The sequence below is a fragment of the Priapulus caudatus genome, unplaced genomic scaffold (assembly GCF_000485595.1).
Source record: "Priapulus caudatus unplaced genomic scaffold, Priapulus_caudatus-5.0.1 Scaffold336, whole genome shotgun sequence".
Classification (NCBI taxonomy): Eukaryota; Metazoa; Priapulida; class Priapulimorpha; order Priapulimorphida; family Priapulidae; genus Priapulus; species Priapulus caudatus.
In genome coordinates this window covers 80,330-93,648 of record NW_014577397.1, presented here as the reverse complement: position 1 = coordinate 93,648, position 13,319 = coordinate 80,330, and the positions used below count along the sequence as shown (strand labels likewise).

General features: G+C 45.0%; 2 protein-coding genes across 2 annotated transcripts in view; one reads left to right on the top strand and one right to left on the bottom strand.

Moving 5' to 3' along the window:
* Positions 1-314: 314 nt before the first annotated feature.
* On the bottom strand, positions 315-10,448 carry LOC106809195 (zinc finger protein 341-like). The gene is made up of 9 exons (XM_014812190.1): positions 10,399-10,448; positions 7,340-7,435; positions 6,373-7,052; positions 5,738-5,902; positions 4,445-4,609; positions 3,801-3,941; positions 3,188-3,390; positions 2,449-2,626; positions 315-1,061 (listed from the first exon to the last, which is right to left on the bottom strand). Exons 1-9 carry the CDS (start codon positions 10,427-10,429, stop codon positions 315-317), a joined length of 2,406 nt encoding a protein of 801 aa, XP_014667676.1. The 5' UTR covers positions 10,430-10,448.
* A 23-nt stretch (positions 10,449-10,471) lies between these two features.
* Positions 10,472-13,319, top strand: part of LOC106809200 (rotatin-like) — a gene marked incomplete in the record, with an annotated part of 34,322 nt that continues 31,474 nt past the window's right edge. Inside the window, 1 exon segment of the mRNA XM_014812196.1 lies at positions 10,472-10,702. Within this exon segment, the coding sequence (XP_014667682.1) occupies positions 10,612-10,702 (91 nt within the window).

Here is a 13,319-nt window from a genome sequence, read left to right as displayed (position 1 = left end):
TCGATCGTCATGATTCGTCGACTTCTGTCTTCGAAAGGAACGATAAAATTCCTGCCAAATCTCTCACATCGAGAGTCTCTGACATAACACGATTAGATTCGATTGCGACGAGATGCCACAACCTGAGGTACAGTAAGATGCCATGAACGCGGCTGCGCAGCGAGTTCAACAGCACCGTTACATAAATAGTCTAGCGTCCGACGCAGCTCTGTGGCCACCCCTCACCCCCGCCGCGCCCCGCCGCTGCTGCGCGCGCGTGGACTCGCTAGTCCAGCCGCACCACCATGACGGCACCGCGCGACGCCGACGTGCTCTCACGACGACAGCGAGACGGGCTGCAGGGAGATGGCGCCACCGTCCGGCACCGCGTACGGGTCGATGCCTGCCTGCTCGAGCTGCTGCTCGGTGAACACAACGTCCGCAATCTCGTGCGTCCCCCTCCCGTCCTTCGTCTCCGTCGTCTCCGTCGTCAGCGGCGCGTACTCGTCGCCACCGCCGCTCTTCGCCGGCAGGGGGTGCTTGCGCGGTCGTCCGCGTGGCCGCGGCTCGCCGCCCGCGGCTTTTGCGACGCCGAACGCGTACGCGCGCTTCTTCGGGCGACCGAGCTTCGCGCGAACGCGCGTCCGCATCGGCGCGTCCTTCTCCTCGCGCGCGGCGCGGCACTTGTGCAGCTGCAGCTGCCGGTGCCGGAAGAAGCCACGCTCGCAGCTGTCGCAGCGCCACGGCGGCGCCTCCTGGTGTGTGCGCTCGTGCTCCTTCAGGTACATCTTGCGGCTGAACATCTTGCCGCAGTCGGCGCACTTGAACGGCTTGATGCCGCTGTGCGTGATGATGTGCGCCTTCAGCTTGTCGGCGCGGCTGAACTCCTTCTTGCAGCCGACGTGCGAGCGGAACGGGCACTTGAAGCGCTTCTGCGGCAGGTGGATCAGCTTGTGCCGCTTCAGCTTGTCCTTGCGGTTGAACGCGGCCGGGCACTGGTCGCACGCGAATGGCCGCTCGTTCGTGTGGATGAGCGCGTGCATCTTCAGGTACGTGTCCGTCTTGAAGCCCTTGTTGCAGACCTGCAATGACAACGAAGATGTTACGTCAAGCAACGACGTGATGCCTGCTGCCTGGATGATACAGTAAGGCGTAACAAAAAAAAAATTTTGTTTCCGATTACTTGATTTTTCAAACTAGGGTAGGCATGCCGGTAAAATTTTTTATTTTGCTGAAAAATTTTAGGACTCATTTTGTCTCACTTAAACGTCCGCTAGAGGGCCTACTCAGTAGTGATATACTAGACTGGTAACCGGTCCCACCTCTCGGCTTAGTTACTCGATGGGAATCCATCCAGTCTAGTGATATACGAAACACAACGACTGTATCATACACGTTATGTCTCGACACCATGTAGGCCTATTCCGTTTGTAAACATCGCGCGATGTTCGTACATCTCCTACTTTTATAGAGGTGAGTTAATTGGCTGCATGCCACAATGTGCAGGGTTATGCTTCGTAATAAATTCATCTTAAATTTATATTAATTTAAAGGTCCAATCGATGCATTTGTTGATTTTCATTTTTAAAAGTGGTCAAAAATGTTTAGGGTCGGCAACTATTTGGTAGGGTCGGTCGGGTAACATGGTTCGTACAGGAGGACTGCAATTTTTTCCAAGGACTTTTCAAGGACATTTTATCGGAAATTCAAGGACATTTTATCAGACATTTTATCGGAATTCATACACAGAACAAAACATACCTGGATTAATTTAATAACCCCATTCTTAATCACTGCATGTCACCTCTAAAACTTACCTGGATCACATTAATAAACCCTTCTAAACACTGTCACTTCTACAACATACCTTGATTTACTGACTGATTTTACTGACTTACTGTAATTTATGATCATCATTTAACTGTCTATCGTGTCTAAAGCGTTTTAAGCTCATTTAACGCAATTTTTATTGAGGTTTGCACATTATTGATAGTACATTTCTTTTTATTACAGACAAGGATTCTTTCTAAAAATTCAAGGACATTTTCATGAAATTCAAGCACTTTTCAAGCACAAAATCAACATTTACTAAATTCAAGTACTTTTCAAGGACTCCCCTCAAATTCAAGGACTTTTCAAGGACTGTGCGAACCATGGGTAACCGGAAACAAACAATTTTTTTTGTTACGCCTAATGCAGTAATGTCCTAATCGGCATTGTGCAATTTAATGAAGAACTATGTTCAATTTAATGAAGGCATTTATAATTTAATGACAGACTATGTGTGAGGGAGTTGCTAGCTGCCACATCCCCATCCCTCTCCACATCCCACATGTGCCGAGTTTCTTATCATATTATATTAATACATGCAGTAAATTAAATTTTGAAAATAAAACCTCTTTGATAGTCTAATGTCTATCTAATTTTTTATTTAAGCAATTCAAATTACACAAATAGATAAACAGATACCTGACATAGAAATTTTGGCAGAGTCCCATGTAAAGGCAGGTGCCGTCTCAGATAGCGTTCACATGGAAACACCTTCCCACATTGCGGGCAGGGATATGTATGGTTAACAGTGTTCATATGATGCTCGAGGGCTTCTGGTGTTGCATACTTATTCATGCACTTGTTACACCGGTAGTACCTGCCAAATAAAGAAAAAGTACTTATATCATTATCATATTCTCTCCATCCATCACGCAAATGGGGAAGATGAGACAGCTATGATATATACGAACACCTAGCGCCACCTACTTGGTTCAAAACAAACAAATGTCTTCAACGTAATAGGTAAAGCAGTACTGATGATGGTGTTAGACTAGTTCTGCTCAGACGGCTAACTTTCTCGTGTATCTCCCGGGTTGACATTACTAATGATACAGAATCAATCAATTGGCAACTTTTCTTCCAACACACTAAGTCAACATAGGCATCAAGCAATCCTACCGGGGCCCGCACAGCTTGGCCTGCTGGTTGGGATACAGACTGTGTGTGTGTACTGGTCAGTGGTGCTATAGACATCTACATGACTGCTTACCTGGGCCTGCTAAGCTTGGCCTGCTGGTTGGGATACAGACTGTGTGTGAGTACTGGTGCTATAGACATCTACATGACTGCTTACCTGGGCCCGCACAGCTTGGCCTGCTGGTTGGGATACAGACTGTGTGTGTGTACTGGTGCTATAAACATCTACATGACTGCTTACCTGGGCCCGCACAGCTTGGCCTGCTGGTTGGGATACAGACTGTGTGAGTACTGGTGTACACCGAGGTCGTAGAGTGTGCTGAAGCTTTTGCTGCACATGTGACACCGGTATGAGAGCTCGTCCTCGTGCATCTTCACGTGGTCGAGAAACTGGTCCATCTCGTGAAACGTCTCCGAGCACGTCTTCAGCACGCACTTGTACACCTGGTGCGCACGCGCAGGGAGAGAGAGAGAGAGGATGTCGCTACCTGTCTGCGTGATTAACGGTAACGAGGAGGGAGGGGGCAAAACAATCGCATGCACCCATCACGGCAATTTACATCGCTAGCATATATCATAGGCCGGGTTCCTTTTTGTAGACACCACCTGCTCCTCAAAACATTTATTGCTATAAGAACGTTCTGCTTCATTCACCATGCTGCAACTACTCTTCGGGCATTACCCCACAACAACAAAAAGTGCCCTTCCCTCACCCTTTGGGCCTAAATTAATATAATATGATATGCTAGACAATTATCACTTTCATAACAAAAGCACTTTAACAGTCGGTGGAAATCCAACAGAATATTTCAGTCTTCAACACATATCTGTGCTAAACATAGAGATATTCTTACCTGTTCACTTTTATGAGAGACCATATGAGTTTTCAGGTGAAAGTAGTTTTCGAACGACTGATTGCAGTACTGGCACAAGTACGAAGCATCGACTACAACGCAGTTTGGATCCATGTTCTGAGTGCGGTCTTCCTTGCAGTTCTGCACATAAGAAAATAAAGGAAAATAAAGGCCTCACTACACGAGTCGGAAACGATCATGATCCAAAATTTTAGCACTGTTTCTATAGAAAATACTGCTATGGTAATCTGTTTTTTCATATAAAAACAAAACAAAAAAAACTAGTATAATCATATAAGCTGAGGCCAGTAGGAGCGAACCGATGACGTTGGAGATCTCTTGTCACTGCCTGATGTGCCATCTAGGCACCTACAAGGGATAACATAATCGTATAATCCCAGAAGAAAATGTGAGCTCATAGCATGATATAGAGTAGCATCAAAGCGAACATCAGTCAACCGAGAACATCAAAAAAGAATGCATGAATAAGGTCTGATAATTTCGATGGTTCCTTGAGCAGCAGACGTCAAATACTGCGCTCTTATATATATATCCATATAAATATATCGCAGTTTCTCCATGCTGAATCCAGTATCAGCTCCTCTTACTGCGTAGAGGCTACAGCTAGCATAGTGGTCCCATACCTGCTGCATCTCTTCCTGACCCTCAGCAAGTGATGATATCTGGATCTCCTCTGTATGTCCGTGCAGAGGCCCCTCTGTCTGCTCTTCCATCTCCTTAGAGTCCTCCTTACTCATGAGAACCAACGGTGCCATTGGCAGAGTGCGCCCCATTCCTGACGGCCATACCTGTGGGGAAAAACGTAGCGATACGAAATGTTACCACTTTCATTAGTCGTCTTGTCACTTGCTATCTTTTCTCACATATCCTGATTTAGATATCACTTTCTGTTAACTACTACAAGGTGTCATCGACGACAATGTTACTTAGCACTTCTATAACCTACTACAATGTGTTGCCTATTCCTTTGCGTCTCTGTTTCACTTTTATTCTTGTGTAACCTACTATTCCCTGTACAACCAGTACCCACCATTACATTATGTAGTGTTCACTGTATGTATTAACCTATCAGTGTCACCCTTGCCCTCACTTACTATACTAGTTAGTTACTACCTTATGTTGCCTCCCAGCTTGCATCACCTACTAGACGGTGTCATTCACTATTATGTATAACCTATTACCTTGTGTGACTGCACGACAATCTTGTGTAATCTAACCCTCTCAGTCATCTCCCAACTATAACCTACTTTGTAACTACATGGTGTCACCCTGTAGCTAGTGCTTTCCACTACCTTACTGCTACTACAGTCTGCACGAAAAACTTCCACCCTCATTGGCCCAGCGGGCCTGTGAAATGTATAATTCACTGGCCCACACTAGGTTTTACAAGCCCAAATCAATGATCATCATATTATGAAAAGAGAAACAGAACTCTGGTGTATTCTTAGAGATTTATTCTTTCATGAAATTGAACAAAAAATTATCCACTTCCCTCTCCCCCATCTCATTGTCACTGCCATCGTACTCATCATCATCACGCTCATTCATAATCAGAAAGCTCATTTCGACTTCGAACAGTAACTTAGCCAACACGTTCAAGGCCACGTTGAAAACCAGAACCGGAAACCGGAAGTTGTTGCGACCTCTAGCGGCGACAAACACGCATGGTGTTGACTAGTTACTTCCCCTACTTAAGATCGGGAATATCATGATGCCCTATCGGTAAATATCGGTAAATTTTCATACAAAATACTGATCATCACATAAAGAAGCTGAAATATCATTAATAGACCATTTACTCCATTTTTTTCCCACTGGCCTATCGGGCTTGTTTATTTACCAGTTTCATTGGCCCCACGGAAAATTTACTGGCCTCGGATACCGGGCCAGTGGTTAATTTCGCAGACTGCTACTACCTTGTGAGACTGCATGTGCTTCTTGACGTTAGACTTTTGTGCGAATGCGCGACCGCACACGATGCACTGGAATGGCTTCTCTCCCGTGTGGCTTCGGATGTGTTGCTGCAGATCAAAGTTTTTGGAGAAGAGCTTTTCGCAGTACGTGCAGCGCAGCTTCATTGCCTATAAAACATTCACGCAGTTGCACACGGCGGGTGGGTAACATAATGGCGTGAGGCATATACCCCTGGGTTCTCCCCAAGCCTGTAACACATGTTGGGTCCAACATATCTTCAAAGCCGAGACTAATTTGCGATATCCAATATATCCCCCGACATACCTTACTAGGCCTAATCGACATGCGTTAATTTCTAGCTGTGTTTACTTTTGGCAATCCCAAAACAGTCATGCCAAGTTTTCACAGCTTGATCTATACGTCTCGAGCTCATCCGGTGCACTGGAGTCAGGGAGCCGCTTATGACACACATAACTGCCTCCAATTCGCGATCGGGGATGAAGTGTCAAGTTACCCGACATGCATTCTGAAATTCCTGGGAAGAACCCCATACTCTTTCCCGCTTGGACGTGCACGCGCAGTGACGTTCTCCGCAACTACACGCTCAACACGCACGACTAACCCCCGCGTCGCCTACCTTGTGGTTGCTCGCACTGTCGGCGTCCATGCCGCGCCGGCGCCCCTTCGTCGCATCGAGATTCATGAGCACGCCGCCGCCGCCTGCCTGCCCGTCTCGCCGCGCGCCCTTGCTCGGACTCGGCCGTATAGGCGTGCCGATGCTGAGGATCGTCTGTGCCTGCGGCTGCGAGAGCGGGAACGTGCTCGTGTAGACGGCGGACGACGGCGGCGCGACGACGGAGCTCGCCGTCGCGAGGGTGCGTGCGACGGGGCTCGTCTGCGGCATGAACGGATTCTGGTTGGTCATCGCCTGCAGGCCAACGCCATTTTGCAGCGGCGCGCCGGCACCACCGGTCTGGTCGATCGTCGCGAACGTGACCAGCTCCTCGGTGCCGATGACCATGCTCTGCGCGATCTGCGCGAGCGGCGACGTCGGCAACGCGTTGTAGAGTGACAAGGACGACGACGTCGGCGACACGAGCGGTGGCGCCACCGCGGCACGGCTCGCCACCGGCTGCTGCTGCTGCTGCTGCGGCAGCTGAGTCATAGCAAACGCGCTCGCCGTCGTCACACTCGTCGCCGGCAGCATGGACCGTGGTGCCACCTGGTTGCAGTGCTCCCTCTTGTGGGCCATGAATACGGTCAGAGAGGTGAACTGCTTCTTGCACTTGCCGCACTGGAACACGTCCTCTTCTTCCACTGCGCGGAAAACGTTAACAGAATAAAACCGTGCGTCAATATTTTGGCACAGCGTTTCGAGAAGAAATAGCAGAAATGATCAAAAATGGCGACGAAATTAAAAAGAAAAAACGTTGGAAAATGACGACCAAAGATGCAGTTTTGGTTAAAAGGCATTATTCGTTCTGCGTGTATAGTAGGACAAACTAGATGTAAATTTAAGCCAATTCATCTTAATTCTGAATTATATTTTTCAAATGTACAGTTTCAATGACACTTTCTATTACTGCAAAGCTGCTGCTACGTACCGAGCACAGCTTCGGGGGCCCCTCCTGGAGCGCCACCCTGGTACTCAAGGAGGGAGTGAACAGCCAAAGCTGTCTGCGTGTCCATCGACACCCCACCTATAATAGAGCAGAGATACATGCCAGTCATCTACCGTAACATAGTTACTGTACGCAGTGACACTGTTAAGTCGTGATTGGTTGTGGTTTTAATACTTTCATCAGTTGCACTGATATGATTCAAATCAATATTGATAATGGCATGATATTTCTTTGATGGTATTTCAACATTTGCTCTCGTTTTAATATGGGTGTACTAGCAAGTTTGCTATTCTCGACGTTAAGCTAATATTTGTGAGGTTACGAGGTTATAATGGAGATTTCACCATCCATAATTAAAGGCATAATAAGCCCATTGATTATGCAATGTTGACGAATGCTAGAGTAACTAGCACCTTGTATAGTTAAAGGCATAATAGGCCCATTGATTATGCAAAGTTGACGAATGCTACAGTAACTGGCACCTTCTGTAGTTAATAAGTACATTACCTTATAGCCAAACGCGTAATAGTTTGTCCAATATCACTGCTAATTACTAAGAAATGTCTAATCGAAATCCGTAAATCTGGTAATCTGGCGCCAATGCTAAATTGGTTGCCAAGCAAAATAGCCTCGAATTCGGTTAGGTGACGTCACATGTTGCTACGGGTGTTTAGCAGAGAATTGTTTGTCCCGGGATGCTTATATACGACTAATGAGCTAGTAGAATGTATCTCTGGGTGTATTCTCGGTATTGAGTCGCAAGTAAATAACCGTGGGTGCTAATGAACGGGTACCCACGTCTTCAATTTCGGACACAGTTGTCTTCGTTTGACCAATATACGTAAATACGCGTAGTGCCGTCTGCATTTCATGTAGTCTGTGGCCGTGGTTAGTCCGCGATCCCCCCATAGTGTTGGCCCCCAACACAGCCTACTTCATTATCACGAGCGTCCCGTGATTCGTACGTGGATTCCACGTTCATTACAATCATAGCTACTGTTACGTATAGAGTTACGGTACTGTACTATCGCTAGCATTGCGTACGGCCGAGCGAAAATGCATGAATGTCCGGTGCACTATAAATCTGTATCACACCCGTTTCGGCGTATGCGGTTTCGAAACTGTAAACAAGTCAGTCAACTGATTTCTTGGACTGCGGATTTCAATTAGACATTTCTTAGTAACCAGCAGTGATATTGGACAAACTAATACGCGTTTGGCTATAAGGTAATGTACTTATTAACTACACAAGGTGCCAGTTACTCAAGCATTCGTTAAAATTGCATAATCGATGGGCCTATTATGTCTTTAATAAGTACATAACCTTATAGCCAAACGTGTATTAGTTTGTCCAATATCACTGCTGGTTACATTACAAACAAGACTTGAAATCGGTTGTTGATAAAATGATATGTATCAACATATCATTTACGTGCCGTAAATGTCATCCAGTCCTGAGTCAAGCGATGACGTAAACGTTTGTGCGGCCCGTATCATGTTTTGGACGCCAGATGAAATGGAGGTGTCAGCGGTGTAACCACGGCCATGGACTAAACATAGAAATGGAGTAAAACACACATACTAATCACGGACACACGTGGACAGCCCTGACAAAAAGTTCCTTATCACGAGCGTCCATGTTTACGAAATCACTGATAATAGCATTGCGTACGGCCGAGCATGCGTGCAAAAATGTCTGGTGCACTATAAATCTGTACCACACCCGCTTCGACGGCAGCGGTATGAAACTGTAAACAACTGATTTTTGGACTGCGGATTTCAATTAGACATTTCTTAGTAACCAGCAGTGATATTGGACAAACTAATACGCGTTTGGATGTAAGGTTATGTACTTATTAACTAAACAAGGTGCCAGTTACTCTAGCATTCGTCAACATTGCATAAGCAATGGGCTTATTATGGCTCATAGGGTCTATGTCCCCCAGGGTACTGCCGGAACGTACCCTGGGTACGGTCCGGTATACCGGAACGTACTCTGGTCACTATTTGATATGGTTAGGGTTAGGATTAGGGTTAGGGTTAGGATTAGGGTTCGGGTTAGGGTTAGGCAGTAGGCATAGGTGTTGTGCCCAAACTTGGAATCTTGCACAAACTTGGAATTTCAGCGCATCCGCAGTTTGGGCAACCAATCTTGAGATTGGGCAAACAGAGGTAAACAGGGCTTGCACGGTCTTGCACACACATATGATTATTAGGATTTCAAATGTTATATCATAACTATAAGGTTGTATACCTTCTTTCCTCAATGTGTTTGGCACCTTTGTATAAATATTAAATGATTATAATAAATAATTGGATAAATATGAGATAAATCTCTTCCTAGTTTGCACCACGCACGCCACGCACTCGCTATGAGCGGTTGTTGAATCACCGACTGTTTTCAGTTTGCCCAATCTTGAGATTGGTCGGCCAAACTAGGGAATCCGCAGTTTGGGCAGCGCAATCGCTGCACAATCTCGAGATTGTGCAGATTCCAAGTTTGGGTACGACATAGGCGACTCCCTATAGACTCGTTAGTGGAGTAGGCGAGGTACGGTCCGGCATATTAGATAGTACCAGGGTACGTTCCGGCAGTACCCCGGGGGACATGGACCCTCTCAGCCTTATTATGCCTTATAGTTATAACTTACCCGTATAGGTACATTATCACAATCATTAGTCATTACAACCAAACCTATATGGTGGCCATCACTAAGGGAGGCTAGAAATCCCTTTACTAATTGCACCTGCACTGCAACCTGTATGATGTGTATCTGTATTACAGTTATAATTATATTTATCACTATGAGTACTAAAGTAAAGTAATTATAATTTTCGACATTGAATCGATTTTATAATGCCCGGTTAATAATTTGAATTACAAGTAGCAAAATCCCCATTATCACTATGGCACTACGCCAGATCAATATTCTAAATTAAGCAATAAAATAATTACATATGAACTATGCTAATCTTGTACTCATACTAGTAGGTTCATCTCAAACAATGTATTGTTAAAAATATAACTTTTGTTTACAAACCTGTAAGAGCTTCAAATAAAGCTTGCGCCATATTGGCTGCTCACTTATTGAAATGCCCCGGATAAAAGACTGCCTTTTCGACGCAACATCATGTCCAGATGTTTTGCAAATTTGGCGGAAGTTTTGTTTTGTGTTTTTAAACAGAGTTATGCGTTTATATTCATTATTTATACTTAATTATCTTCTGCCTATACATGCATATACATTGTAGCCATGAGTCGTCATTTAAGTGATGATGACAATGGGTCTGAGGCTGATAACGATTACCGAAACAAAATTATTACTTCTTTAGTGCAAAAAACTGGTACGTTTATAATTTATTAAGTATACTACTGCTGCTACTAGGCCTACTGTAGTCCGAGCCGACGCAGACCCCAGTAATGGTCCCGCACCCTCAGATTAGCAAAGCGGAGTTTACGTCTGCATTTGCGGACTAGGCCTACTGCTGCTACTAGTACTACTACTAGTTATGTTATGTTATTGTTATGTTCTCATACTTGTCGGTGTCCACTACGCTGGATATAATGACAAGGTAGTAAGTGCCTTCAGGCTTCAGGGATACACCCAATAAACAAACAGGTGCATAATCATAATGATGATGATGTGAGTGCAATGCAACTGGTGTCCTCTTAAAGTGGGTTCGCGTGCATGATGTGGGAGTGAAGCCTTGACTTAAAAATGTCAACGTCCGTTGCTTCCACAACACCCACGGGTAGGTTGTTCCAGATTGGAATTATCCGGGGGAAAAAAGAGAATTTGAATGCGTTGTTGTTGCAGTGCAGGTGCCGAAATTTGTGGGGGTTTTTCGATCTGGTACCTGACATCCCCGGGATCAGATATCTATTCGCCGGTATTGCTATGAGGTGGTTTACAACCATATACATCACTACACTCGAGTTAAAGCGTCTACGATACATAAGTTGTTGCCACCATCGAGTTGGTCCTTAAGAGCTGACGTACTGCTATATCGCCCATAGGTGTTTGTAACAAATCTTGCAGATCTGTTTTGTATAATTTCTAGCTTATATTTATATTTCTCTTGGTGTGGGTCCCACACTGATGAACAGTAATCCAGGCTTGGTAGTACAAGAGTTTTGTACGCTCTTTTCTTAATGCGCTGATGGCTGCAGCCCAGATTTCGGCGCAGGAAGCCTAACAATCTGTGGGCCTTCACACATATGTTGTCAATGTGGACGTTCCACCTGAGGCCACTGTCTAGGTGAACTCCAAGATACCGGTTGGATGTGACATACTGCAGTGAAGAGTCGTGAATGTGGTAGATGTACTTATGATGTTTTTTGCGCAGAAGGGAGATATTCATGATGTAGCACTTGCTTGCGTTAATCTCCATCTGCCATGTCGATGTCCATTGTACCAGCTTTTCAAGATCGTCTTGAAGCGCTTCCTGGTCTTGCTGGTTGCTAATCTCGCGGTACAACAGAGTGCAGTGCCAGTGGTTCACCGTTCAGTGCACAGCCACAGGCACTTGAAGCGTTTCAATAAAATATAATGCTGACTAAATACGAAATCTATTTACTACCAAATTCTTAATGCAGGGCTGCCAACATTGGGTGATAGGTGAGAGTGAGATGCGAGGGTGCGAAGCTACCGAGGAGGGGGAAGGGGGTTTCCCCCCTCCCACGGTAGGGAGCTTTTGCATTTTATAACTTCAATTTGTGCAATTTGGTGCATACTAAAGTGACTGTTTTCAGATATTGTAAGATTTTTTTTGCTGTGCGTGAGATATTTCAGCGTTTTATTCATGAAGAGATATTCATGCGTGAGATATCTCAGCATTTTTTTGCTGTGCGTGAGATATCATATTGTAAGATCAGCGTGAGAGTGTGAGATTTGATCAAAATGCGTGAGTCTCACGGTCAATGCGTGAGAGTTGGCAGCCCTGTTAATGTTTCTATACTATCTTCCACCTATTATTGCTGACAGTTTCCTGTAAATGCCGTCCAAATCCTACGTCCAACATACGCTGCCGGCGGTCATTGCTCTTACGGCTGCACTGTTGCATGCTTACACTTGTATATATAGCAGGTAGGAAAGCGTGATCGCAAAACTCGCTCGACGCTCGCTTGATTTCACACTTTCACAGCACGAATACACATCCAACAGCTTCCATCTTTGTTTCTATGTCAAGAACAGTGTTCACTTGTTATAAAAACATACTGTCTGTTCGTAACCGAGCGTCGAGCGAATTTTTGCGATCACGCTTTCCTATCTGCTATATATATAAGTGTAAGCGTGCAACAGACTCAGTGCAGCCGCGAGAGCAATGGCTGCCAGCAGCGTATGTTGGACGTAGGATTTGGACGGAATTTACAGGAAACTGTCGGCAATAATAGGTGGAAGAGATTATAGAAACATTAAGAATTTGGTAGTAAATAGATGTCGTATTTAGTTAGCATTATATTTTATTGAAACGCTTCAAGTGCCTGTGGTTCATTGGTTGATACTAATGAGTAATGTTAGCCTAGGCTAGTATTATTATTAAAATTAATATCAATACTGGCTGCCATTGACACGCACGCACACGCGCACATTGTAGTCATATCACTAACAGACGAGACATGCCTCGGGAGAAACTTGTACAATGACATGTACACAGGCACTTGGAACGTCTCAATAAAAAAAAATAATGGTAAATAAATACGAAATGTATTTACTACCAAAGTCTTAATGTTTCTCTACTCTATTTCACCTATTATTGCTGATAACTTCCTGTAAATGGTGTTCAAATGCTTCTCTGCAACACACAAGTACACCACATGCACGCCACTGTGCACAAACAACAGGAATAATAGCGTTTATTATTGTTGTTTGTGCACAATTAAGGCATGCGTGCGGTGTACTTGTGTGTTTCAGAGGAGCATTTGAATGGCATTTACAGTAAGTTATTGGCAATAATAGGC